Raw genomic sequence first — 26,200 nt, forward strand, 5'->3', positions numbered from 1 at the left:
TACTCGGATGAACTGAAAATATAAATATTAGCATGAGTCAAAACTTCTGTTGGCCCACGAATATTTCAACCGTGGACGTTCCATTATCCTGTTTTCGGCCCACTTGAGTATTGGATATGGTTCATTTTTGGTCTCTTATCCTAAAATGCACTCAAAACACGGATGAACAGAGAAAATTTCTCACAAAAATCACAGTGGGCCCCACCCTAGGTTCCTAGCGCAAATCCGCGTCCTTTCCATGGGAAAGGATTGGCTACTCCCCCAGACACTAGCCCCCTTGCTGGTGGTCGGTGCTCCATGGGCCCCACCATGATGTACGTGTTTCATCTATTCTATTCATCCTTTTTACGGATCATTTTAGGTTTGATATAAAAAATTATAGGGATGTAAATCTTAGGTGGGCCACACCACAGGATAAAAATAATGAATGGATATTCACAATTAAAATCCTCCTAAGGGTCATTGTACTGTTTATTTGACATCCAATCTGTTTATTTGGACATAAAGACTCAGATGAAGGGGAAAAATAAATGTCAGCTTGATCCAATACTTTTATGGCTCCTAAAACGTTTTTAATGGTCAAAATTTATTCAACACTTTTTCCTGCATTGTGGTCCACTTGAAATAGAGATATATTTAATTTTTTCAACCCTATCATAAAATTATATATATGGACGGAATGGATGACACACATAAATCATGGTGGGCCCCACAGAGCACCGACCACGTCGGGGGTATTGGCTACTCCCCCGACACCATCCCCGGAGCTGGTGGTCGGTGCTCTGTGGGCTCCACCATGATGTATGTGTTTCATCCATTACATTCATACATTTTAAAATATCATTTTATGTCTTTATCCCAAAAATGAGAGGGATATAAATCTCAAATGGATCACACCACAGGAAAAAAATAGTGATCGGATATCCATCATTTAAATCCTCCTAGGGCTTGATGTACTGTTTATTTGAAATCCAATCCGTTTATTAGGTCATAAAGACCCAGATGAAGGGAGAAAATAAAGATCAACTTGATCCAATACTTTTATTGCCCCCAAAAAAATTTTAACGGTCGAAGTTCATTCAACACTGTTTCTTGTAATGTGGTCTACTTGAGATTGGGATATACCTCATTTTTTTTGTGTTACCATAAATTGATCTAGAAAAATAGATAGACGGAATGGATGAAACACATACATCATGATGGGCCCACAGAGCACCGACCACTAGCTCTGGGGCTGGTGTCAGGGGGAGTAGCCAATCCGTTTCCAATCCGTTCCCCCTTTCCATATATATGTAAAGAGAAGTCATGGGGTTAGGACCGTATTACGCAGAACTGCCTACGATGGAGAGATAGGTGGGGTCCACCGTTATGTTTGCGACAAATCCACCCCGTCCACTAGTTGTTTCAGATCATGTTATGACCCGAGCCAAAAAATGAGGCAGATCTAAAACTTAGGTGTACCGCACGATAGGAAAAGATGGATAAAGAAATGCCTACGGTTAAAACCTCCCTGGTGTTAACTGTTATGTTTATATGCCATCCAAGCCGTTCATATGGCCATTGTTACTAGGATGAACTGAAAACGTAAAAACATTAGCCCGATCAAAGACTTCTATGGCCCAATGAATGTTTCAACGGCGGACGTTCATTCCTCACTGTTTCCTGTTACGCAGCCCACTTGAGTTTTGGATCTCCTTTGTTTTTGGGTTCATGACCTAACATGACCGGGAAAAACGGACGGACAGAGTGGATTAGATACTGACAGGTTGAGTAGCAAGTTGGCTACACGTCACCAAGTTCTGTAGGCCCAACTATGATGCATGTGCTATATCCACACCGTCCATCCATTTTGAGATATCATTTTATGGCATAAGCCAAAGAATGAGGCAGATAAAAAGCTGTGGTGGACCCCACCACAGAAAACAGTGGGAGAATAATTCCCACCGTTGAAACTATCTTAAGGCCCACCATAATATTTATTTGAAATCCAACCTGTTCAAAAGCTAAATAAGACATGAAATAAGGAAAGACACAAATATCAGCTTGATCTAAAACTTTTGTGGCCTTTAGAAGTTTTTAATGGCCAGCATCATTGTCCCCACTGTTTTCTGTGTTGAGATCCACTGGAGCTTTGGATTTAACTCATTCTTTTGATATTGCCCCAAAATGATCTCTCCAAATCTATGAAAGGTGTGGATACAAAACATACATCATGGTGGGGCCCACGGAACTTGTAGACGTCACTTTAGTAGTGGCGGAGTCTCGCCTCGCTACTCAACCTGTCAGTAGCTAATCTGCTCCCGAATCCGCTTAGGTGAGGGGCCGGCCTCACCAGGGTGGGCGCGGATTGGATGACGTCACCTAGATATGTGGATTCCATCACGATGCATGTGTTGTATCCATACCGTGAAACCACTTGCAGAGATCGTTTCATGGCATTATAAGGAGACTTGAGATAGAACTTAGAAAACCATGGGAGCCGTCACACCCAACGTTAAAACATTTACAGGGCCCACAGTGATGTATTTTTAAGATCCATCCTATTCATCCCATTATCAGGGCCGGCCGCGCCCAACTAATGTGGGAAAAGTTCCGTGGGGCCTCTATGATGTATGTGTTTCATCCATGCTGTCCATCCATTTTTACCGATCATTTTAATGCATGAGCCCAAAAATGAAGAAGATTTAAATCTCAGGTGGACCACACCATATGAAATAATGGTGATTGAACAACCACCGTTAATAGCTTTTTGGGGCCTTAAAAGTTTTGAATCAAGCTGATATTTGAGAGTTCCCTTCATCCAGGTCTGTGTGACCTTGCCAACATGTTGGATGTAAAATAAACATCACGGTGGGCATTAGGAAGCTTTTAATGGTGGGCATTCAATCACCACTATTGATGTGGTGTGCTCCAGCCGTTAGTTGGATTTACCTCATTTTTTGGTTCATGCCCTAAAATGAGCGAAAAAAATGGGTGAACGGCGTGGATAAGACCCATACATTATGGTGGGGTCCATAAAGCTTTTCCAGCATCAACCATTACCAACTAGGCCGAGTCCGTGGGTCACATCTTTGCACATTACACCCTGTTTTTCAATTCTGACAAGTGGAGCCCATTTTTCGGCAATCCATATCATTGGTCTGTTTCATCTCACCGTTGATGAACTATGACCCAAAAATATCCTCCATACGGCAGGCTCAACTTTAGACCCGGAATCCATATATGGACGGTTAAGAAAAGAAATTTAACAATGGTCCGTATTCCCAGGGTCCACCGTGATGTTTATATTCCATCCAAACCGTTCACAAGGTCATTCGCACTAGGATGAATTGAAAACACATAAATATTAGTATGATCCTAAACTTCTTTGCCCCACCAATGCTTCAATGGTAGCCATTTCCTTCCCCACTTTTTTCTGTCGTGTGGCCCACTTGATTTTAGGATCTGCCACATTTTTGGGCCAATGTCCTAACGTGAGCTGGTAAAACAAATGGATGGGGTAGATTTCTCACAAACATCACGGTGGTCCCTACCTAGCTTCCAACGTGTCTGCTGTCACCTCCCGAAATTCCGATGCCCAAGTAGGATAAAAGAAAAATACAGGTGAAATAATATAACGCGTACTAAATTTAACTTTATTGATATTTATTTTTTTTTTTGTTTTTTTTTTTTTACATCAAATTTTGAAATTCAAACTAAACTTAAAAAACAAAACTAAATTGAAATTCAAACTAAATCTAATTTTCCGAAGAAAAAAAAAACTAATAGTAGAGTCCCACTTGCTCGTACTATTCCAGTTCTGCACCTGTGTATTTTTTTGTAATTGGGTGAGTATCACAACCTATTAGGATAATTTCTTATTCAAAATTTAAAATGTTCATATTATATCAAATTTTTATAAATGATAGAGAATATAAAATACGGATATTAAAAGAATATGAATTTAAGCACTGGAATCATAAACATGTTATGCATGCAATACTTTACATGTGTAACAATTGAAAAATAAACAAATCAGGGAGCCCAAATTTCCTCCAAAAACTCATTTTACTGTCAAAAACCTTCTAGTAACGAAAGGCGGTGATTTTTTCTTTAAAGAATGAACATTTAGGTATCAAAAGGATTATTATTTTATTTTTTTTCATAAACCGAAACTTCCATTCGGTATAAACCTCTCTTTTTTTTCTTCTTCTTTTTTTGAGAAGAATTTTCTTAGATTTTTTTTCCCAGTAAAAATCCATCCGAAATTTCGGCTGTCTTAAATTATGAATCAACCATAAAACATCCATGTTATGAAGGCCAAAGAATAATAGCAAGGACCCCAAACCATGATGCACATGCTCATCCACGTAGATTGTTTGATTTTATCGAAAGGGCACAGCCGCACAGGGCAAGGTATTCTGGAACGATAACGATGGCCTCAACGGCCATCACTGTCACCTTTATGATATGGGTCATAACGGCCATTATAGTTAATTTTTTATTTTATTAAAAAAAAAAAAAACCAAAAACCCGTACTTGCCCCGTAACAAACCATTACAGGGCCATTAGAGCCTAATGGGTCATTATGGGGCCTAACGGCAGTTATAAGTCATTTTTTTCCATTATGGCCATTACGACACTGTAACAAGTAATGGTTGCCACCATTACCTTTACGTAACTGCCTTTACAGCCCTAACAATCATTAGGGCACACCATGGCAAAGGGCTACTATTAATCCTAATGGGCAGAAAATGGATACATAAAATGAAAATTTTGAAATTGGGCAATGATCCGAATTCTACATAGCCAAAACTAAAATGCTCATCTGATTGGTTATACCATCATCTTTAAGATGGGTCTCCATAAATTTCATGAGTTCTCCAAAACAACGATCTTTTTCTAACCAAGACACAAATACACTAATTGTAAGAATGTAACAGCTTACTCTAACCAGAAAGATATCCATGTAGATAGAGATCGAATGTACCGTATGACTGAAATGTGGCTCGACTCATTTTGGATTAGTTGCAATTCAAAACGAATAATGCGCAACCATGTGTCTCGACCACCGCAGCCAATGTCTGTTTTTGTATCTTGCATCGTTTTCCACTCCAAACTTCAGTGCATTTACATGAAAGTTTTCTCAAGTATTGAGTAGGAAGCGCCTTTGCTAGATCCTTCAGCTTTGCAGAAATTACTGTTTTCTCCAGGTTTAGGTTGAAAAATGAAAGATAGATTTCACCTAAACAAGCAAAATATAAATGATGAGATAAGAGGAAAGACCTGTCTCCAAAAAGACTTGAAAACAACCTCAAGTTGTAAAAATGAAATGAAGGGCGCATTTGGGGGACAACCAAAACTAGGCTCGTTTCATTTCTGCCTGCAAAGGCATTTTCTGCAAACATCATGGGGTGGGCTCAGGTAGTGCCTACGGTGGTGCCGGATAGATGTGGGGCCCGGTGATGTGTTCATGAAATCCAACCCACCATCAAATGGGTCACTCAAAAACCCCCCAGCCCCCAATAATAGGAGGGTTTTCTGAGGTGTCACATCTGATGGATGGGTTGGATGGTGCGAATACATCATGTGGGCCCCACATCTGGCATCACTCGAAAGGGCCTCTCTACTAAAAAATCAGGCCCATTGGATAACAAGTGGGCCACAGTAATGGATGCAATCGGCTCTATTACATTGAAATATTTTGAAAGTTTTATTCAGATAGTCTCTGTTTCAATTATATTTAAGAAACAATAGATATAGTTCGATATGGTTATCAATCAAACCTTTCCTTCCAGTTGCGACCCACGAGCGGACCCCACCAGCATTTACAATACCTGCATGAATAATCCACTTCTCATTTGGTAAATACCAACTCTGACACACTTGGCTTACACAGCAAATCAAACGACTAGACATACGTTACCTTTTTCTATTCCCATTGTTGCACATAGACCAGAATAACTGTTCGCAAGGGTTCCATCATGGTTTAGCTCCCACAGCTGTTGATGTTAGATTAATTAGTTTTCAGAAAATGCAGATAATGAAAATAAGTTGACTTTAGTTGCCGAAAAAAGTGAAACTTATAGAAAGGAGGAACCCGGACGGTGTGTGGTGAATGTTAATACAAACAGAGTAGTAAATCAGTTGTGGTAAAAAATGATAAGAACAGCAACACATATTGCCTATTGGTATTCATATCATTGTTTGAAAACCAGAAATCTCAACTCAATATTTAATAGTTATAAAGTATAACTTGTTGATTGTATCATCTGAAATCTGATACAAACAAACTTGCATAGCAGTGCCTCCATAATTTGAGTTTTTCTAAGACCACACATGGACACATGTGCCAACTTCGCACATGTTTAGGACATCTGAGTGGCACATTATCAGGATACCCAATAAATCAGTCCATTTATCAGGCAGTCATTTCCCATATTTTCCTTCACGTGTTGCCCACCCGATGAATTGACAAGCCTCATTCATGGGCCAGGTCATTTACATGGTGGGGCCCTGATGCAGGACAATTAACTACTTGCTCTAAAAGCTCGAACTGTTAGAGCATGGCGAATTAATCCCTTTATCTCATAGCTCAGGCCCCACATCTCATGGGTTAGGACCTCGTTCGAACCCCCCTCGTGGACCCCAAATCACATGGGTACCGCCTCACACGGGCCGCCCACCCCGGGTGTGTCCCGGCATCCCACAAGCTACCCCACTCGAGCCCGGTGTGAAATGCGCATTAATCACCCCCAATTAAGAGTCTCGAACATGAGACCTCTCCCGTGGGCCCCGCCCACCCCGAGTGTACCCTTTCATCCCATAGGCAACCCCACTCGAGCCCGGTGTGAAAATGCCCCTACATTAGGCCCAACTGCTACCTAGCCACGCTAGCATATGAAGAAGAGAATTTCAGCGTACGAAAGATCCCATAAGTTACGTTTTCCTTTCAACATGTGTTGATATTAGAATGTTACCTCTCCAGAATTTGTATGAAACTTACAACGAAAACTGTACTAAGGGCCTGCTTGGATTGTAAGAATCCAAAAGGCAGATTTTGGAAAGGAAAACGTCGCATCTGAGGAAAATTGTAGATAAGAAAATCCTCAAAGAATACTAAAAAGGTTATATGTTTTTGTTTCCATGATTTCTAGGGAAATGTGGAATGGTCAATGATCAAAAAGAGAATTCTATCACATCATTTGCAGAAGGGGTTTTCTTTTCCAAGGTTACCTGTTGGATTCCACAAATCCAAACAGCCCTTGATTAAAAAAATCTTAGTGAGCATTGGTTGCACCAGATATAATGAAATTTCAACACGCCGTAACTAGGTCAAGCTTCATATAGAGGCTCTCGATGGTGATATGACTCTTGTTTTAATTCGGATACGACGACGTACCTGGTTGGTAACCCACTTGCAAGGGGATAATGAACTCTGTTTCAAAACATCTGAAGCCTGCTTTCTGCCTGTAGAAGCATCGAGGCAAAATTCCGTAGGAGCCATCACTGATAAATGAAACTTACCTTGATATTTTTGTTTGTAGATAATCTCTTCATCCCTACATCAGCAAATGAAAATATGCTATGAATAGAAAATACCCACTAATTCCTATTTGGTTCAAGGTAGAGTCTTCCATACGATGTCAGAAGAGGTTGTCTTTTGTATAGACAAAATGGTGGCCGATCATTACTTCCCAAGCTATCTTTCCAGCAGATCTGATCGAGCTCTCCATCATGACTTTCAATAACCCATCCTTTCGCCTTGCGATCCTTGCAGCTAGTAAGACTCATCATGCCATTATCGGCTGTATTCACATTCGTCAAACTTCTAGAATGATCAAAATTTCCGAAATGTCTTGCGGTGATGTGAGGAAACTGAAAACCACAATCGTTGCATACGAAGAACACAAATGGGTTAAGATATTAGTCATTATTCTATCCGGTAAACAATTTATGAGTACAAATAACAATGAAAAAATATAAGACCCTCGATTCATGGATATGCTATATTTGTGGTTTTAGATCATGTGGTGGGGACAACCCATGATTGGTAATCTAGATTCTAGACCATTGATGTGATGGGACCCACTATGGATTTGTCCAAGATGGATCAATGCTAGCTCTTAACTCAGTGTCCTAAAATAGAAGATTGAGAAAATAAATACAGGAATGTTCCACATTGAAGGTGGGACATCAGATGAAAATTCCGTTATCAGTCAAGTACATGGATTTAAATTCCGCAACAAAACAATACATGGGAGAATGAAATGGAATGAGTTGGAGCAAACCTTACTGGTTTTGGGCTCAAAGTGAGTCGCATTCAGAAACTGCTATTTAAATCCATGGTCGAGGATAATATAATTCCTCAATATTAATGAAGATGCTGATTCACGATAATGATTACACTTGCAGGCAAAAGAAGGGTTTTCTTATTGGGAGGAATCAAATGATACAATGGAAATGATACCTCCTTGTTATTCTTGCTGAAAGTATTTATTTCCAATATGGTAGGATTTGTGATGAGATTAAAGGTAGTCTCATCAATCTGCCTCATATCTCCTCCAAATATGATTGGGGACTTGCCCATTGACCATAGAGTCATCTGAAGGCAAAGAAAGGAGGAAAAGAGAAGAAGAATTGCATTGTCACAATACGAAAATTAAATAATATGATGAAATCATGTAAGATGTGATTTGCATACCTGAGTTTTTTGCTCATCAAGAGTGAGGTTACATTTTCTGTGTGGGCCAACATTAGTACCTATTCCACACATAAGCATCTAGGTTACTAAACTATTACATACTACTCTTTTAAACGGTTATGATCTAAAAAAACACGAAAAGAGAACAAAATGACAAAACGAAATAACTACTTTTGCGGCAGATCAACTAACATATACTCCAGCAATAATCACCAAGACCTAATTCCACTTCTGAATTTGTATACTTTGAATAGTTATAGAAGTCTATGATGCCCAAATATGGAATCTTGGACAATACAAATATGGGTATCACATTCAACATGTTGGTTTCATGAAAAATAACTATGAGCTCATGAAAATTGAAAAGGCAAAATCGTAAGATAGGATGGTGTGAAACTGCATCCAAAAAATGTTCTACATTCTATCCAATACTAGTATTGGTATTGCATCATGGCAACAATGATACCCAAAAGAGCTACAAGATATGACTTTCCAGTCCGTATTGGCTTTCTTTGGACATGCACTCCCAAGACTGTATTGGTTCTCCAACATTCTATCTAATACTAGTATTGGTATTGCATCATGGCAACAAGATACCCCAAGCATTCAACATTCAATTACCAAGACTGGTTTCTTTTTAGAGAAACTATCACATACAGCCCAAGCATCTGTAAGTCAACTTTCACCCATTTACGTCCTGCCAATATGTCACATGTAGGAAATCTGATTCTGGCAAAAGGCAGGCACCTCCATGAAGATCACTTGGCATGAAAATCAGGTTGATCCACTCAAAGGGTGGGCCACACCTGTACATCAAGTCATGTCATCAGCTCTCCATCAATTCCGGCCTTCTGTCCAGCTCAATGAGTAGCTTGCACCAGGTAACCAGTATGGTGAGGCACTCCTTTGGCACAGCTTGGATGTCCTACATATGTGACACATTGGCAGGAAAGAAAGGCGTATATGACTGTACGTCATCATTTCTCGTCTTTCATTGCTTTTTTCAATTTTATATTTTATGGTGTGTTTGGTCGCACCGCAATATCAGCTGAGTCTATTACCCTGATCCGTCAGCCAGCCCAAAGGAAGCATGTCTAAGTCTGGCCATGATTTCCCCTTCAGACCCTCAGCTCCTATTAAATGAGAATTAGCAAAGTCCCTAAACAAGCAAATACACAACACATTTATAATAACAACAATAAAAGATAAATTCAAATTTAAAGATGTTGATTTTGTTGGATTTTTGCCATACCTTGATACATTAAAGTGAGTTTCCACATCTGCCCATGAATCCCAGTCATCTCCAGTTACTCTGTACATGTTCACAAGATGACGTACTTCTGCAGCCATGGCTGGTGTCACACTGGTCCCGGGAGAGAGAGAATACACAACAGGACGGTCGAGCTTTTTCAAAACCTACAAAAGTTGAGACACGATGATGATGATATTGCTCCATGTAATACCTCTTCCCTCAATGATGATATTTCTCTATGTAATATATCTTCCCTCTGTAGTCTTTAATCAATTGAATGGATTTCTACTGGAATATTTAAACTGGCAAAGGAGTGTTGACTTCTTACCTCCGAAACAAAATGTATCTCATCTACATTCAAATCCTGGCCAAAGACACAATCATGCTTCACTGCAAAAAATAAATTTTAAAAACATTAAAATAAAAAGAATGCGCGAACTTTGTGACTATTGAGAGTGAGGTTGCTAATTATAAACAATAGCTTCTACTCACAGCCACGTGGTAATGCAGAACAAATGAACCACATCCAAACATGCATTAGGTGGGACCATGTATATAGGTGCCTAATCCAAAAAGTCAGGTGGCTGCACATGTATGTGAACATGGACCCTTGGGCGGTCACTTCAACCGCCTATTCTTTTCATACATGTATGGCCAACCTGACGGCTTGACCGGCCTTACTTTTGGATGCCCCAGGGCCCACCTGATGGGCTGCTCGGATGTGGCACACTTTTAGGTGGGCATGTGGATTTAGGAAAACCTCATTGAGCCATGTATTATTGGTGCCTTGTCCAAAAAAAAAAAAAAAAACAAACAGATGGATCCAATCATCACATGGCCACACATGTACATGAATTTGGATTTTTGGGGTAATACTTTAACCGTCCAGTCATTTCATACACATGGCCTACCCAATGATTGGACCAGCCTCATTTTTGGATGCGCCAGGGCCCACCTGATGCACCGTTTGGATGTGTCACTCTTTAAGGTGGGCATGTAGAACTAAGAAGCCTCATCTAACCATGCATTTTGGCTTGACCAATCAGGCAACTGACCAAACAGAAAATTCGTACTGTACATAATTGTGGGTATTGAATTCTGTACGTCACTCAACATGTGACCAAAACATCAGACATGGTACAGACTAGATTCTTAATATCATACAGGTTTAGGTATCATCATTTCGATATCCTTCAATTCACAGTGCTTTTGGTTGCACCCAAATATCATGATATTTGGTGCAACAAAATGCACCTATTTGGATTAGTGGAAACCCAAAAGTAGATGAGGAAAGGAAAAAATCACATCTGAGGAAAACTAAGGAAAAGGAAAGGTTTCGTTTTCTTTAATCCCAAGAGTTACGGTCCTTTATAGAGGAAACCTGAGGAAAAGGAAATCGAGTTCCTCAATCCTCCTGTCTTTCGCAAATGAGGGAAACTGTTACTTCTAAGAAAATCAATTCATATTTTGCTCATTAGTGATAGAAATTCATATAAATCAAGCTGTTTCAACTAACAAACACTGAATTACCAAAATCAACATCCCAATCTGCATACTGTTGATACAGTGACCTCAAGAAGGCTCTGCCAGCTCCCAAATCAGTGTCAACACTCATAAAACCCTGATCCATCCACACACACGGTTTCTCTCGCAACCCAATATCTTGTGCAAGCCATTGTTTGCCTGACTCCGTGTAGGGACCCCCCTAACAAACACAAATGACGGTTCAGGCAGTAAATGTGAAAGAATTACCAGATCATATCAGTTGATTCTTTAGGGAAGAGCTAACTGGTAGTTCTGGTTGTGGACACGTCTCATGATCTTGCAATACGGAGGCAATCATCACAATGTAGAGGCTGCATGCATGGTTTTACGACTCAGCAACTCAGACCAACTCATCCGATCCCGAGTCTAGCGGCTTGGTTGAGTTGGGGGATGACTCAGCTGAGTTGGACTGAATCACTCCCATTTGCAATACTGACTCATGGTGTCAAACTGGATCAGTCTCGACTGAGTCTGAAATCTACTCAGGTGAGTCACATCCAAATTGCGCAAGTTGTCAATCCATGGACACAGGTCTAATCCCGGTTTAATAATGATGATGACGTAGATGACAATGACAATGATTCTTTGATTATAGTAATGACAAGTGCTAGCACTAACGGATATTAAAGCAACAAACAAATGGATAAAAGAAAAAAGAAAATTTATGGTGTGGAGGAGAAAGACCTTGAGTGTGTCTAAGATGGGGGTGTTGGCATTGACTGCCTGCGTACTGATTCCTCTCATCACGTGAATCCCAAACTTCAAACCCATGTCATGCACCTTCTTGGCTACTTCCTTGAACCCCTTGCCGCCTCTCGAGGAAGGCCATCTATCGGGATCAGGGATGACCCTTCCCCATTCGTCGATCACATCGAATCCCAGCGAATTCACGTATGCACCCGGTACCTTCCTTCTATACCACAGGTAGTCCACCACAACATACTACAAAAATTGAACGAGAAAAGAACAGTTATTTAAACTGTCAAGACTCATGAGTAGTGATTTTCAGTTGGGTTCTCATTAGAGATGCGCTCCAATGGGATTGGTGCCACCATAAGCATACAGTGGTACAGCCTATTGCGGGGGCCCACGTGATGCACAAGGCCATCCAACCATCCCACGTGATCCAGGGGTAACATGCATGTGACGGATAGGTTGGATTCCATTCATGCATCACATGGGCCCCACACCTGCCCTGCATCACTGTAGCTTATAGTGGTACTGGTACCACTAGAACCAGTGTTACCTAGACACTGCCAAGTGCCAAAGTGTCCTAAAGTGTCCGGCACGGAGAAACTTCAAAAATCTAGTCACGGGGACTCTTCTGTAAACAAATAAATAATAATTTATAAATTTTAAAAAATAATGAAAGCATTAAATAAAAAGGAAAAAAGAATATTGACATAGTTCTAATAGAAGCAAATTACTAGCAGTTTAAACTAACAAATAATTGATTAACAATAGTACTATACATAAAAAATAATGGATAGTCATCTCAAGAAATAATACTTTTTATGAAAATCACTTGTTCTATTAAAATATTAGAACCCAAACAAATGAAGAACAAAAAGAACAATACTTTTTTTGTTATATTGGTCATGGTACCTTGGAAATGAACCAGAATAGAGAAGCATGAACTTTTTTGTTATGAGAGAGAGAGAGAGAGAGAGAGAGAGAGAGAGAGACCTTACAGGTAATGTTCAAGAACAAGACAATGGAGGCCAGATTGAGGGTTAAGAGAGAGAGATCTTTTGCTCAACAAAGTAAATTTATGTAATAAAAGAAATCGAGGAAGGTAAAATCTTTGTGCAGAAAAAATTGTGCACCTCATGTGAAGTGTCCAACATGCGGCACTCTTCAATGACATCACTAGGACACTTTGTCCAAACAAATTTTCAAGTGTAGTGAGTGTCCAAGAGTCCCCTAGAGTCGGCATGGCAAAATCCTGGAAAGTAGAAGTGCCCAGGTAACACTGACCGAAGTTATTCATTTTCTTTACCTCATATCCATGAGATGAAAGCCTCTTAGAGACTAACTCTGCGTTTTGTAGGAATTCTTCTTCAGAGACGGTCCAACAAAAGGAATCATAGGAATTCCAACCTCTAGGAGGGAAGTGAGCATGTTCTTGCTTCACTGACAAGGCTTGAGCTGATCCCCTGAAATGGGTTTCCTTTATCAGCATAAATCAAACATGAAAGAAATACAAAGCAACAAGTAATTCCAGGAAATGGGATTCAGCATGCATTGCATAAAACTGATGCATCATTGTTGTCTGGTCTTTTGACTAGACAGCATCATATGGCTTATCAGTCAACACCGTATTGTTGCTGGCATTTTTGCCTTTACTTACCCATTTTGCAATTTCAATTTTTGCTTGCCATGAGAAGGGATGCAAGCTGATTTCCAATTTCTACTATATTATCATGCAGAGTCAAGCTTTTGCCAACATATCAAGTGGACCACAAGTAACAGAACATTTCCCTATGTATTGGTGATACGACCAGTACAAGCTCTGTGCAATTGTATTGCTAAAAATAGAAAAGGAGGGTATATGTATCAAAAAGGAAGAATCTAAAAGATGGCACCCTCTCTTTATTTAGCCTTCACTGCATGAAAATTATGAACCCAGCCTATGAAAACCAGGAAGTCAGACTCGCTCAGTCAACCAACATGCCAAGACTCGAACAAGGTGGCCCATCAATCTGGCCTAATCTTATAAATTTTGACCAAGTTAAAAAAGAATAAAAATTAACTTATGGGAAGAACGAATTATCTTTTATGAAAAGCCAAAAGAGTTCAGCCTTATTATATTCTTTTAAGATAAGATAGAAATAATCAAGGTATGTTTGGTTGCACCAAAGATCATGATATTTCATGATTAATCAGTCTAATTTAGTGCAAAAATTTAAAAAAAAAAAAAAAAAAAAAACCTGAAGTATCATGATCTCTAGTGAAACCAAGCAAACCTTTTAAAGGTTTAATTAAATATCAAAAAATATGAAAATCTTGATAAACAATATGGTAAGTGATGCAAGACGGAATGATCTAACCTAATATAATGCCATGAAATTAAAAGACGTATTAACTAAAGCAATGGAACGACAAAATAAAGCTAATTTAACATCATTTCAGAAATTTCAGATTCATGACATGTCCAAATTCAAGCCTATGACAGTCCCGTAATGCGAATCTCATAAACTACTGATTAACCGGGACCAATGGGAGATAGAACCCCTATCCTAGCATAGAATTAAATATGAATTCAATGAAAATCATGTGTCTTGTAAGAGTTTTGACATGTTAAGGTTGTTTAAAGGCTAGGGAATGTGGGTAATGGGTTTGGGGTATCTAAGCTTAGAGGAATTAAGGTTTGGAACATTAAGGGTTGAGGTTTTGGGAGGTTTCAGGTTGGGATCTCAGATTCTGGGTTAAGGGATTTAGGATTTAGAGTTTTTAGAATTGGGAATATGGGTTTCAGGCTATGGGAATTATGGATTTATGATTTGGCCAAAGGATTTTTAAATTTTGGGGATTGGATATCTAAAGTTTTGATAATCAAGGGGTGGGGAATTAGGGTTTGTGGAGTAAGATTTGGGATTCTAAAATCTTGATGAGAAGAGAGAAAAGTATAAAAGATAACTAGTGAATCACTCCCCATGGCTTCATAACATGCATAATAACTAGGGTGGGGGACATCCAAACCTTTATAGTCTCAGAAAAGATCTTTTACAAAAAGGCGTTCTTAGATAAGATTCTCAATATAAAGACGCTTAATGAATTAAAAGTTGTTCCTAACTCACTCCTCTTAACACAAATATGAGTGGACTCATGTAATTTTCCCAAAACGGGAACCTTAGATGGTTACACAACAAATGCAACTTATTACATATCACCTGTTTATACTCCACTCGCCATAGAAGAGTCTAAAATCCCTAGTTGGCATCTTTACCCAAACTACCCTGCTTTAGAGACTCTCACACTACTCTAAGTCATATAGCAACTCGGCCAATCCAGCAAGTTAGTGCAAAATTTGGAAGTGCAGAAGTAAGCTGATCCCTGCACAGACTAGAGTGATATGAAATCGGGTAATTTTGATACCGATCCAAGTCAACTCAGTCGATTTCCGAGTCAGCTCGCCAAGTTCCTAAACAATGCTCCTTCAACACCAATGGGACCAAAAGAATTAAAAATAGAAAATAAAAAAATGAAGATTCAAGCAATTCCCTGAAATGGGCTTTTATTTATTCAGCATTAGTTGATGAACATACATCGCTGAACTCCTATAAAACAAGCAAACTGAAAAACTAATAATAACCATAGAAGTAAAGGATTCAAATTCAATTCCGGGGGTGAACCAACCAGATCTGAGTCGAATCAACCGATTCCTGCATCAACTCGCCGAATTTTTAAACAATGCCTACTAAAAATAACATAAAATTCAGACAATTTCCCAAAATGGGTTCTTCTTAATTCTTCATTTCAGCATTATTTTCATGCCACTGATTAATACCCATCTACCAAACTCCTTAGAACCAACCAGATCTTGAGTTGCCAAATTTTTAAACAATGCCTACTAAAAAAAAAAAAAACATAAATTCAGACAATTTCCCAAAATGGGTTCTTCTTAATTCTTCATTTCAGCATTATTTTCATGCCACTGATTAATACCCATCTACCAAACTCCTTAGAACCAACCAGATCTTGAGTTGCCAAATTTTTAAACAATGCCTACTTAAAAAAAAAACATAAATTCAGACAATTTCCCAAAATGGGTTCTTCTTAATTCTTCATTTCAGCATTATTTTCATGCCACTGATTAATACCCATCTACCAAACTCCTTAGAACCAACCAGATCTTGAGTTGCCAAATTTTTAAACAATGCCTAATAATAAAAAAAACATAAATTCAGACAATTTCCCAAAATGGGTTCTTCTTAATTCTTCATTTCAGCATTATTTTCATGCCACTGATTAATACCCATCTACCAAACTCCTTAGAACCAACCAGATCTTGAGTCGCCAAATTTTTAAACAATACCTACTATAAAAAAAACATAAATGCAGACAATTTCCCAAAATGGGTTCTTCTTAATTCTTCATTTCAGCATTATTTTCATGTCACTGATTAATACCCAGCTAACAAACTCCTTAGAACCAACCAGATCTTGAGTCGCCAAATTTTTATACAATACCTACTAAAAAAAAAACATAAATTCAAACAATTTCCCAAAATGGGTTCTTCTTAATTCTTCATTTCAGCATTATTTTCATGCCACTGATTAAAACCGTGCAACAGAGAAGGAAATAATTCACAGCCGATTCCCTGGTCAACTCACTGAGCTTTTCAACATTTTTCTTGTTTGAAATTTAACAGTAGCATAGATTGAACCCTGCATTACTCACACACACTACACTGTCTCTACCAACCTATCTAATGAGGATTCAACAATGCTCCTACAAAACAACAAGGCCTTTTTTTTTTAAAACAAAGATTCAGACAATTCCTGAAATGGGTCTTTCATTATACGGCATATGATTCATGAAACTGATGAAACATTCCACTAAACTCCCATAAAACCATCAATCCAAATAATTCAAAGCTTTATATAGTTCCATCAAATGTTTTTTTTAAAATTATTCTAATAAATAAGCAATAAATAATTCAAACCTTTGAAACAGTAGTCCGAAGAAGCAGAATAAGAAGAAGAAGAGAAGTGGGACCGCATCAGAGGCGATCATGGCCATTGGTTTTTTTCTCTCTGTGGTTTCTTCAGAGAGAGAGAGACAGAGAGTGGTATTTTTTTTTACTTTTTCTTTTGGGCTTTTATAGAGAGAGACAGAGAGAGCTGCTGAAGTGAAGAAGTGGGCGTTGAGATCGAGAGACGGAGATATGAAGGGGAGGAGGTAAAACATCATATGTAGAGCACAAATCTCCACGGTACACGTCATAGGGTTTTATATCAATCTCGTCCGTTCATATAGTGGAATCAATCATTCATATATTAAAATTTAAGAAATTACACCGACTAAACCGGTGAAAATCAATAAAAATGTATTTGAAAATCATAAAGTTTAAGAAAATTCTGAAATTTCAAAATTTTTATAACATATAAGAAAATGGTTCTATTTTACAGTATATGGATGGACCCGATTTATTTTATCATGATTTCAAATGTACTTATCAGAGAGAGTTCTAATTTTATTTCAGTTCTCCCGAGTGTACAGTATCATTATTACTCGTGCGTGTCGGACTGAAGTTCGCTTTTCAAAAGTCAAGTGCAGATCTGTACATTGTGGCGAAGGCGGATTTTTCTGTACCTGCCCCTGCCCGTGTCCAGCTGGAAACGGGCAGGAGATTTGAGTGGCTATCGTGAAGTATGGGTTTTATCCACACCGTCCATCTGTTTTTTTTTTTCATCATTTAAAGGTAAAATAGTAAAAATGAGACGGATCAAAATCTCAAGTGGACCACACAATGGGGATTAAACTCTTGCCATTGAAAACTTCCTGGGGCCACGGAAGTTTTGGATGGAGCTGTTATTTGTATTTTCTCTTCGTCCAGTTCTATGTAACTTTATGAATAGGTTGGACGGAAAATAAATATCATGGTGGGCCCTAGAAAAGTTTCAACGGTGAGAATCATTATTACTGCTGCTTCCTGTGGTGTGGTCCACTTGAGCCTTTGATTTATCTCATTTTTTAATTATACACTAAAATGATACTAAAAAAATGTATGAACGGTGTGGATAATACCCATACATCACGGTGGCCACTCAAAGCTACTGCCCGTTCTCCGGGTACAACGCAATCCTTGTCTAGAGCCACGGTGATGTATGGGTCTTATCCACACCGTCCATCCATTTTTTTTCTTATCATTTTAGGATATAATCCAAAACTGAGACAAATTCAATACGTGTGTGAACTACACAATGAGGATTAAACTTTTACCGTTGAAAACTTCTCGGGGGCCATGAAAGTTTTGGATGGTGCTGATATTTTTGTTTTATTTTCATCCTAAGTCTATATAAGTTTATGAATAGGTTAAGTGGATAATAAACATTATGGTGGGCCTTAGAAAAGTTTCAACGGTGAAATTCATTATCACCGCTTCTTCCTGTAGTGTGGTCCCCTTGAGCCTTTTAACTGCCTCATTTTTGTGCTTGCATCTAAAATTGTAGGAAAAAATGGATGGACGGTGTGGATAAGACCCATACATCACCGTGCCCATTCAAATCTCCTACCCGTTCCTAGCTGGAGACAGGTGGGGTTGGACGCAATCCGCGTCCGATTTTTCTTTCCAAAAATGCCCCTGCGAGTTGAATTTGTATCTTTATCATGTGGGCAGTTATTTGATACTCCGGCACTGTATGACGCCTGATACACAGGCACTCCTCATAAAAATCACACGTGAAATATATTAAACAAGTAGAGTGATATATACGAAAAACTGGCTGCTTCGGGGCTGTTCGGCCAGTTGCATTGGAAAGGATCAGGTGAGAGGGGATTCAAAAAACATAATTATTACTCATGGCAGGAATTGTTCTCTGTCACCATGGTATAAGCTTAATTCCCTGCTTTGTTTGTAATACGGTGGTTCATTGAAAGGATATACCCATAATCATTTGAAATTATTGAGAATAACACATATGTGTGATATTTAAACTGCTCATTTGCTTTGTAACCTTATTTTCTAGCATGACTCTAAAAATGAAGCAGATCCAAAACTTATGTGATTCCAAAGAAGTTTTCCACGGTAAGTATTCAATCTTCATTGCTTTCTATGGTGGGGTCCACTTGAGCTTTAGATCTACCTTATTTTTTGGCCCATGCTCTAAAATGATCTCGAAAAATGGGTAGACAGTGTGGATATAGCAGATATAGCCCACACATCATGGTGGGACCTATGCAACTTGCTAACATAGAGTGAAATTGGCACGGTACCAATCTAACCTACTTCCAAGCTTTTCCACTCTTCGGAAACATGGAGTGGAATTGGCACAGGACACCGATGCAATTCCATCCCACCTAAGCCCATCTAATCCAGCCGGCCAAACAGGCCCTTGAACTAATTCTCAAAACCCGCTCATAATTTTCACGTTATATATGAACGGATTGGAATATGTGGGCCTGTTTGGCCGGAGAGATTGGAAGGAATTGGAAGATAGATTCCGGGATTGGCCAGGAGTGCCAAACAGACACGGGATCCTGATCCCGAGATATAGCAATCCCACGTGTTTGGTTCAGGGATTGAGAGGGATTGGAAGGTTTAATCCCGAGATTGGCCGGACGTGCCAAACATACCGGATATAGCAATCCCATGGATCTTGCACCAATCCACTAACTGACGCAAGTATCATTACATTGAAATCCATGCAATCCATTCTAATACCATCCAATCTGCCGGGCCAAACAGGCCACCGCATTCTGTTAACAGAAATAACCTCACACGTGGATTCATATGCGGGCAACTTTAACCCCCAACCGTACGTGGGGCTTACCTTGTTGTTTTTGAGAAATCCATGCCGTTCATATGTTTTTAAGCTCATTTTAAGCCCGAACCAAAAAATGAAGTAGATCCGAATCTCAAAGTAGGCCTTATGACGGCCCCAAGAATTTTAAACGGTGGTGTTCATTCCCCACTGTTTCCTGTCATTTGGCACACTGAAGTTTGGTATTGGCCTTACTTTTGAGCCCAATACATAAAATGATTTGAAAAAATAGATGTACAGAATAGATTTTTTACAAACATCTTATGGGCCCACCATTGTTTCAACGGAGGCCATTCAATTCTCATTGTTTCATATAAGTGTGACCCACTTAGGCTTTTGTATTAGCCTGATTTTTTATCTCACACCCTAAAATGAGGTGAAAAAATAAATGGACGGAGTGGATTTGTTAAAAAACATCATTATGGCCCACTAATAATCAAGCAACTCTCACCTTATGAACCTAATGTCAGACATCTGACTAACACATGACTTTATGTGTGGCATACTTTTATGTCGTAAGAAATCTACTCCATTCTTCTATACTCCCAACTCATTTCAGAACAAAAATAAGGCAATTGAAAAGCTAAAAATGTTCTCCGGATGGCCGCAGGATTGTTTCGACAGTGGCCTTTCCATCTCACTCTTTCCTATCGTATGGCTCACTGGAGTTTGAATTGGTCTCATTTTTTAGTTCATGCCATAAAATTATACAAAAAAAGGAGATCGACGGGTTAGATTTGTTAAAAACATCATGTGGCTCCATGAATGTTTCAATGGCAGGCATTTAATTCCCAATGTTTCACGTTCGATTAAGCCATTTGAGATTTAGATTGGCTAAAATTTTGGACTCATAATCTAAAATGAAGTGGTAAAATAGATAGACGGAGTGGATTTGTCACAAACATCATGATGGGTTCCACCTGCATCAGCTGCTGATTATGATGCGTAGCTGAACCATGAAGCATCTCTCACCTACCCTGTTTCAGAACCTACAACTGGTGAGGATTCATTAGAAAAATCCACAGTATCTGTTGATAATTCAAACTCCACACTTCAGATGCTTTCAGCAACTTGGATTTGTTAAAAAATCAGCAATATATGGCTTGCTTCGAGTTATAACTTCTTGCTATTTGAAAATTTTTCCTATGCTGTTAGGCAGAGAAGCAGATCAACCCACCCACATAAATAAATAAATAATTTGTGTGTGATTCTAGTCAGGCTACAAATGCATATGATAAAAAATAAATGGTTGGTTTGGATGCGAATGCAATCACAACCGGGCAGGAATCATGTTCACATAATACTGTGATATTTGCTGCATCTAAACATAGTGATATTCTTGTAAATAAGATTCCTTATAATGACATATTATTATTATTGTTAGAGGTTTGCTCAAATACATCCCGACATATTGCAATATGATATATCTGGACTTTAGCCATTGGAATTGGGTTCTTTTCAATGACTCAAAACTGTTTATGTGATAGGCTTCCCTTGGATGGAAGATGCCCCCAAAAACTCTCAGATTGAGTATTTCAACCCTACGATTATACAAAGTCGTGGTAATAGTTCATTTTCAAAGAAAAAGAGCTAAATTTCAAATGGTTGAAATAATCTAATTTGAGAAATTTATTTTAGTTTCAGAAATCCAAACTCATGCTAGGGCATAATTATGGCCCTTGATAGAGTGGAACTTTAGCCATTGGAATTGGCTTCTTTTCAATGATTCAACCCACTAATGTGATAGGCTTGCCTTGGATGGGAGATTACCTGAAAATCTCGCAGATTGGGTATTTCAACCCTTCAATTATTGGTCATGGTGACAGTCCATTTTCAAAGCAAAAAAGTTAAATTTCAAACAGTTGAAATAATCAAAATTGAGAAAAACATTTTAGTTTCTGAATCCAAACTCATGCTAGGGTGTTATTATGGCCCTTGATAGAGTGGACCGTAGAATGGCTAAACTCGTCGGGACTTTAGTCATTGGAATTGAGTTCTTTTCAATGACTCAAACTGCTTATGGGATAGGCATCCCTTGGATGGGAGATGCCCCAAAAGCCTCTCGGATTGAGTATTTCAACCCTTCCATTATACAAAGGACATGGTGACAGTCCCTTACCAAAGCCGAAGAGCTAAATTTCAAACAGTTGAAATAATCAAATTTGAGAAATACGTTTTAGTTGGAAATCCAAACACATGCTAGGTCATTGATAGAGTGGAATGGTGGAATAGTATTCATGTAGCCAACCTCAATTAGTTGAGGATAAGGTAACCATGAGGCAAGTTGGGATCTATGAAGGGCAATTGAACCCAAACCAACAATCTATGAAGGGTAATGTGTAGATTTGTAAGCTAGGATGACGGTCGTTGTAGCAGTGGTAGAGGCAGTGGTGGTGATGATTTCTCTTTTTAAAAATAAAAATTAAAAATTAAAAAAAAAGATTTGTAAGCCAGTATGACAGTCGATGCAGCGGTGGTAGAGGCATTGGCGGTGATGATTTCTCTGGTTTTTCATTTTTTTTTTTTAATGGCATCAGGGTGTCCCCGTCCCATTTGAGGCGAAACTACTCCCTGCGGATACATGCAGCGGTGGTGATGATTTAGCGGTGGTAGAGGCAGTGGCGGTGATGATTTCTCTTGTTGTTGTTTTTTTTTTTTAATGGCATCAGGGTGTCCCCGTCCATTTGAGGCAAAACTATTCCCTGCAGATACATGCAATTACCCGCAAACCACGCTCATCGAGTTATCCCGGGGAGGGAAATTAAACCCTCATATGTGGGGAGCAAACCCACAATGCTTGCCTTTTGCCCAAACCTCGTTTGCAATCCAGAGTCTTGTAAAGCATACTCAAGTTGCATAATCCTAAACTAGATTACGCAGAAATAACACCGGGTCCCTAAAGCAGTAATCATCATCTGAATGATTGATTTTTGGATTATGGTCAACCTGTGATGGGGCTTGCCAGATAAGCGGTGTAGATGTAGTACATGTGGTCCATCCATTAGTCTATTACTTGACTGTGACATTGTTATGAAGAAATGAAAACTTCACATTTGAAGAAAATTGTGGAAGAGGATTCTTTAGGTCTGAGTGGTAAAGGAAATGCCCTTTATAGAGGAAATCTGAGGAAAAGGAAATCGATTTCCTTGATCCTCCCAAATGAGGGAAACCAACACATCTTAGGAAATTGATTTCATTTCCTCGGTTACTGGTGATTTTCACCAATCCAAACAGCCTATAAAAGACATTTCTACAAGGAATTCAAGAACAACAACTTCAGAAATTGGAAAGATCAGTATCCAATATTATAGAGAACATCACAATCTATCATTGTTTAAAGACTAGATTCCCAATCACACTGAAACCTGAAAATTGCAAACAGAAGAAGACCCATTACAGTTTAGAACCTTTCAACCGCCAAACATAAGGATCCCGACGCGCCTCTATCTCTTCGATCACCTCAGGAAAAGCCCCAGCCCGCAAATTTGCATAGCTATCTCTCTTCCAACCCCGGGCCACCAGCTTCTCTGCTTCGACGATCGCTGTATCGATCGTCTTGGCAGCATCGTCGTAAACACCATCAATGATCCTGAATTCCAAAGCCTCAGAGGCAGTGAATTTCCTCGCCTTCAACACAACCTCCCTAAGAGAAACCGGCGAGAGCTTGCTCTTGATAACAGACATCAGACTCCTCGGCATGTACATGCCGTGGTCCAATTCACTCATGTAAAGGACCCCTTTACCATTCGTCATGAAACGGTAGTCGTGGACAAGCGCGAGCATGAACCCGCCTGCAGCCGCATGGCCACAGATGGCGGCCAGCGTCGGAATTCCCAATTTCATCATGAAGGAGAGCATGCCCTCGAATTTATCGCGGATTATATCTAGTGCAGAATGTGAGAGATTTGTTTTGATCCATTTGAGATCGAGGCCATTAGAGAAGTACCTGCCTTCATTGGTGGTGACAAGGGCCCCGGCATCTGGGGCTTGATCAACGAGCTTCAGGGCAGTGAGGATGTCATCGAGGGAGGGAGGGTTGAAGCGGTGGTCATCAGCGCCGGTGAGGGTGAGAATGTAGACTCGGCCCCGCCTCTCGAGGCGGCAAGCAGGCCATTGATGCAGGTGGACCATCTGGTGCTCCATATCTGAATTAGGTCTTCTCAGGAGTGGGATTTGAACACAAAGAAAATGCCTGAATTGGGTTTTTTTTTTTCAGAAATGAGCTAAAATTAAAAAACCTCAAAAGCAGAAGCCTAGAATCTCTACTCAGACACGCCTCAATTGGGTTTTTTCGTATCTGAATTGGGTGTTCCGAGGAGTGGGAATTGAGCACAGAGAGAATGCCTGAATTGGGGTTTTTTTTTCAGAAATGAGCTTAAATCCAAAATCCCAAAAGCAGAAGCCTATAATCTCAACTCGGATATACCTGAAATCTCGGATAAAATCTCTTCTAAATTGGGATTTTTTTACTTTTTCCTTCTTTTGGATGAATTGGGTTTTTTTTTTTTTCCAGAAATGGGTTTTAACCCAAAACACCAAATCCCGAAGGGTAAAATTTCCAAATATATCTGAAAAGGGTCCAAAGCCAAAAGCCAAAATCCTGAAATATAGAGATTGAAATTTGCTTGGTTTTCTTGCTTCCTTCTGTTTTCTTCCTATATAAATCTATGGTTTTTTTGTTTTTTTAGAACTGGGTTTGATACTCTGGCAGAGTGTGAGGGATGATACGCAGGCACTAGCTGCGCTGACCAACGAACGCAGATGTAGCAGGTGAGGGAAACCCAGCCCCAGTTACTCCAGTCAGGGTATTTTGGTCATTTTGAGATCATTTCGGCGGGAGCAGATTAGGTGCGACCCCGGCTCCACCCAAGACAGTGAGGCCCTTACTGTGGGGCCCACCTTGATGTATGTATTCTGTATCCACTCCGTCCATCAGTTTCTACATATCATTTAAACGCATAATAAAAAAAATGAGGCAAAAATCAGTAGACCAGATTATAAGAAACAGTGGTAGTTGAACGCTCCACCATTAAAAAAATTATAGGGCCCACCGTAATGTTTTTGTAATTTTTATTTTCAATCCAACCTCTTTATAAGGTCAAATAAACATGGATGAAGGGGAAAAAAATATCATATTGTTCTAAAACTTTTATGTCACATGAGAAGGTTTTAATTGTCAATCACAACTGTTTCCCACGTATGGTCCATCTGAGATTTAAATCTGCTTGATTTTTAATCTCATGCCCTAATATAATATTTAAAAGACAGATGGACGGCTTGGATATACGATAAATACATCAAAGTCGGACCCACTGCAAGGGCCATACCATCTTGGGTAAGGCCGGAGCCGCACATAATCTCCTCATTTTGGCGAGTACGTTGCGGACGTGGATTGTGCAGTGAGTCGCTCACCACCCTGTGAAGACTCTTTGCGCCGACTGTGATGGATCTGTTTTATCCACACCGTCCATCCGATTTTACAGAAGAGTTTAGTACACGAGTCCAAAATGTAAGTATATCCAAAGCTCAGGTGGACCACATCACACAAAACAATGGGGATAGTGGCATCCACTGTTGAAACTTTACTAAGGCCCACAGTGAATTTTATCTGTCATCCAACCTGTTCATGAGATCAAGAAACTATGGATGAAGGGAAAACACAAATATCAGATTCATCCAAAACATAAATTTTCAACAGCATTAGTTCTATTCACACTGTTTCATGAGGTGGGGTCCAATTGAGCTTTTGATATGCTTAAATTTTGGGATAATATTCTAAAATATGCTCCTAAAACGGATGGACGGCGTGGATAAAATACATACATCACGGTGGGCCTTAAAGAGTTTACTCACTACCCATTCGGCTCATGTGAGTCCACGTGCAGGAGTATGGGGTCCATGTGGACGCAGGACGCGAAGGCACTGAGCACATGGCATACATGTATCTCAATCCAAGCCCTATAAACTGTAGGGGCCATCCAAATCCAGTACCTGCCACGAGCATGATTTCTGTAGTTATTCTACAGCATCACTGACATCGTCAGCCCTGGTGTATTAAATGCAGCATGTAATAGCCCAACGACTGTAAACCCCTGCTTGTGGCTGGTAGAGGACGGTTGTTCAATTAAATTGCAATAAATAGGACTTTTTATCCATGGCAAGTAGTTGATCTGGAACGAAATTTTTTATCATACTCGCTGAAGAAGCAAAGAGATCCAAAACCATGATCAC

The 26,200-nt window shown here is 39.4% G+C and overlaps 2 protein-coding genes across 3 annotated transcripts; both read right to left on the reverse strand.

Moving 5' to 3' along the window:
• Positions 1–3,687: 3,687 nt before the first annotated feature.
• Positions 3,688–17,309, reverse strand: LOC131227277 (uncharacterized). 2 transcript variants are annotated; one of them, XM_058223050.1, is made up of 15 exons: positions 17,149–17,309; positions 13,480–13,636; positions 12,165–12,422; positions 11,466–11,640; positions 10,264–10,325; positions 9,936–10,099; positions 9,745–9,842; positions 8,684–8,742; positions 8,450–8,584; positions 7,622–7,857; positions 7,382–7,541; positions 5,906–5,981; positions 5,766–5,816; positions 4,970–5,224; positions 3,688–3,805 (listed from the first exon to the last, which is right to left on the reverse strand). In XM_058223050.1, the coding sequence occupies exons 1-14, from the start codon at positions 17,223–17,225 to the stop codon at positions 5,004–5,006; spliced, it is 1,929 nt and encodes a 642-aa protein (XP_058079033.1). In that variant the 5' UTR covers positions 17,226–17,309; the 3' UTR covers positions 3,688–3,805; positions 4,970–5,003. The 2 variants fall into 2 exon arrangements, with proteins under 2 accessions (XP_058079033.1, XP_058079032.1); XM_058223049.1 differs by lacking the exon at positions 3,688–3,805 and having other exon boundaries at positions 4,737–5,224.
• Positions 17,310–23,296: 5,987 nt separating this feature from the next.
• On the reverse strand, positions 23,297–24,112 carry LOC131228054 (enoyl-CoA delta isomerase 3-like). The gene is made up of 2 exons (XM_058223884.1): positions 23,377–24,112; positions 23,297–23,334 (listed from the first exon to the last, which is right to left on the reverse strand). The coding sequence occupies exons 1-2, from the start codon at positions 24,110–24,112 to the stop codon at positions 23,297–23,299; spliced, it is 774 nt and encodes a 257-aa protein (XP_058079867.1).
• Positions 24,113–26,200: the final 2,088 nt, after the last annotated feature.

The sequence above is a fragment of the Magnolia sinica genome, chromosome 15 (assembly GCF_029962835.1).
Source record: "Magnolia sinica isolate HGM2019 chromosome 15, MsV1, whole genome shotgun sequence".
NCBI classification, from domain to species: Eukaryota; Viridiplantae; Streptophyta; class Magnoliopsida; order Magnoliales; family Magnoliaceae; genus Magnolia; species Magnolia sinica.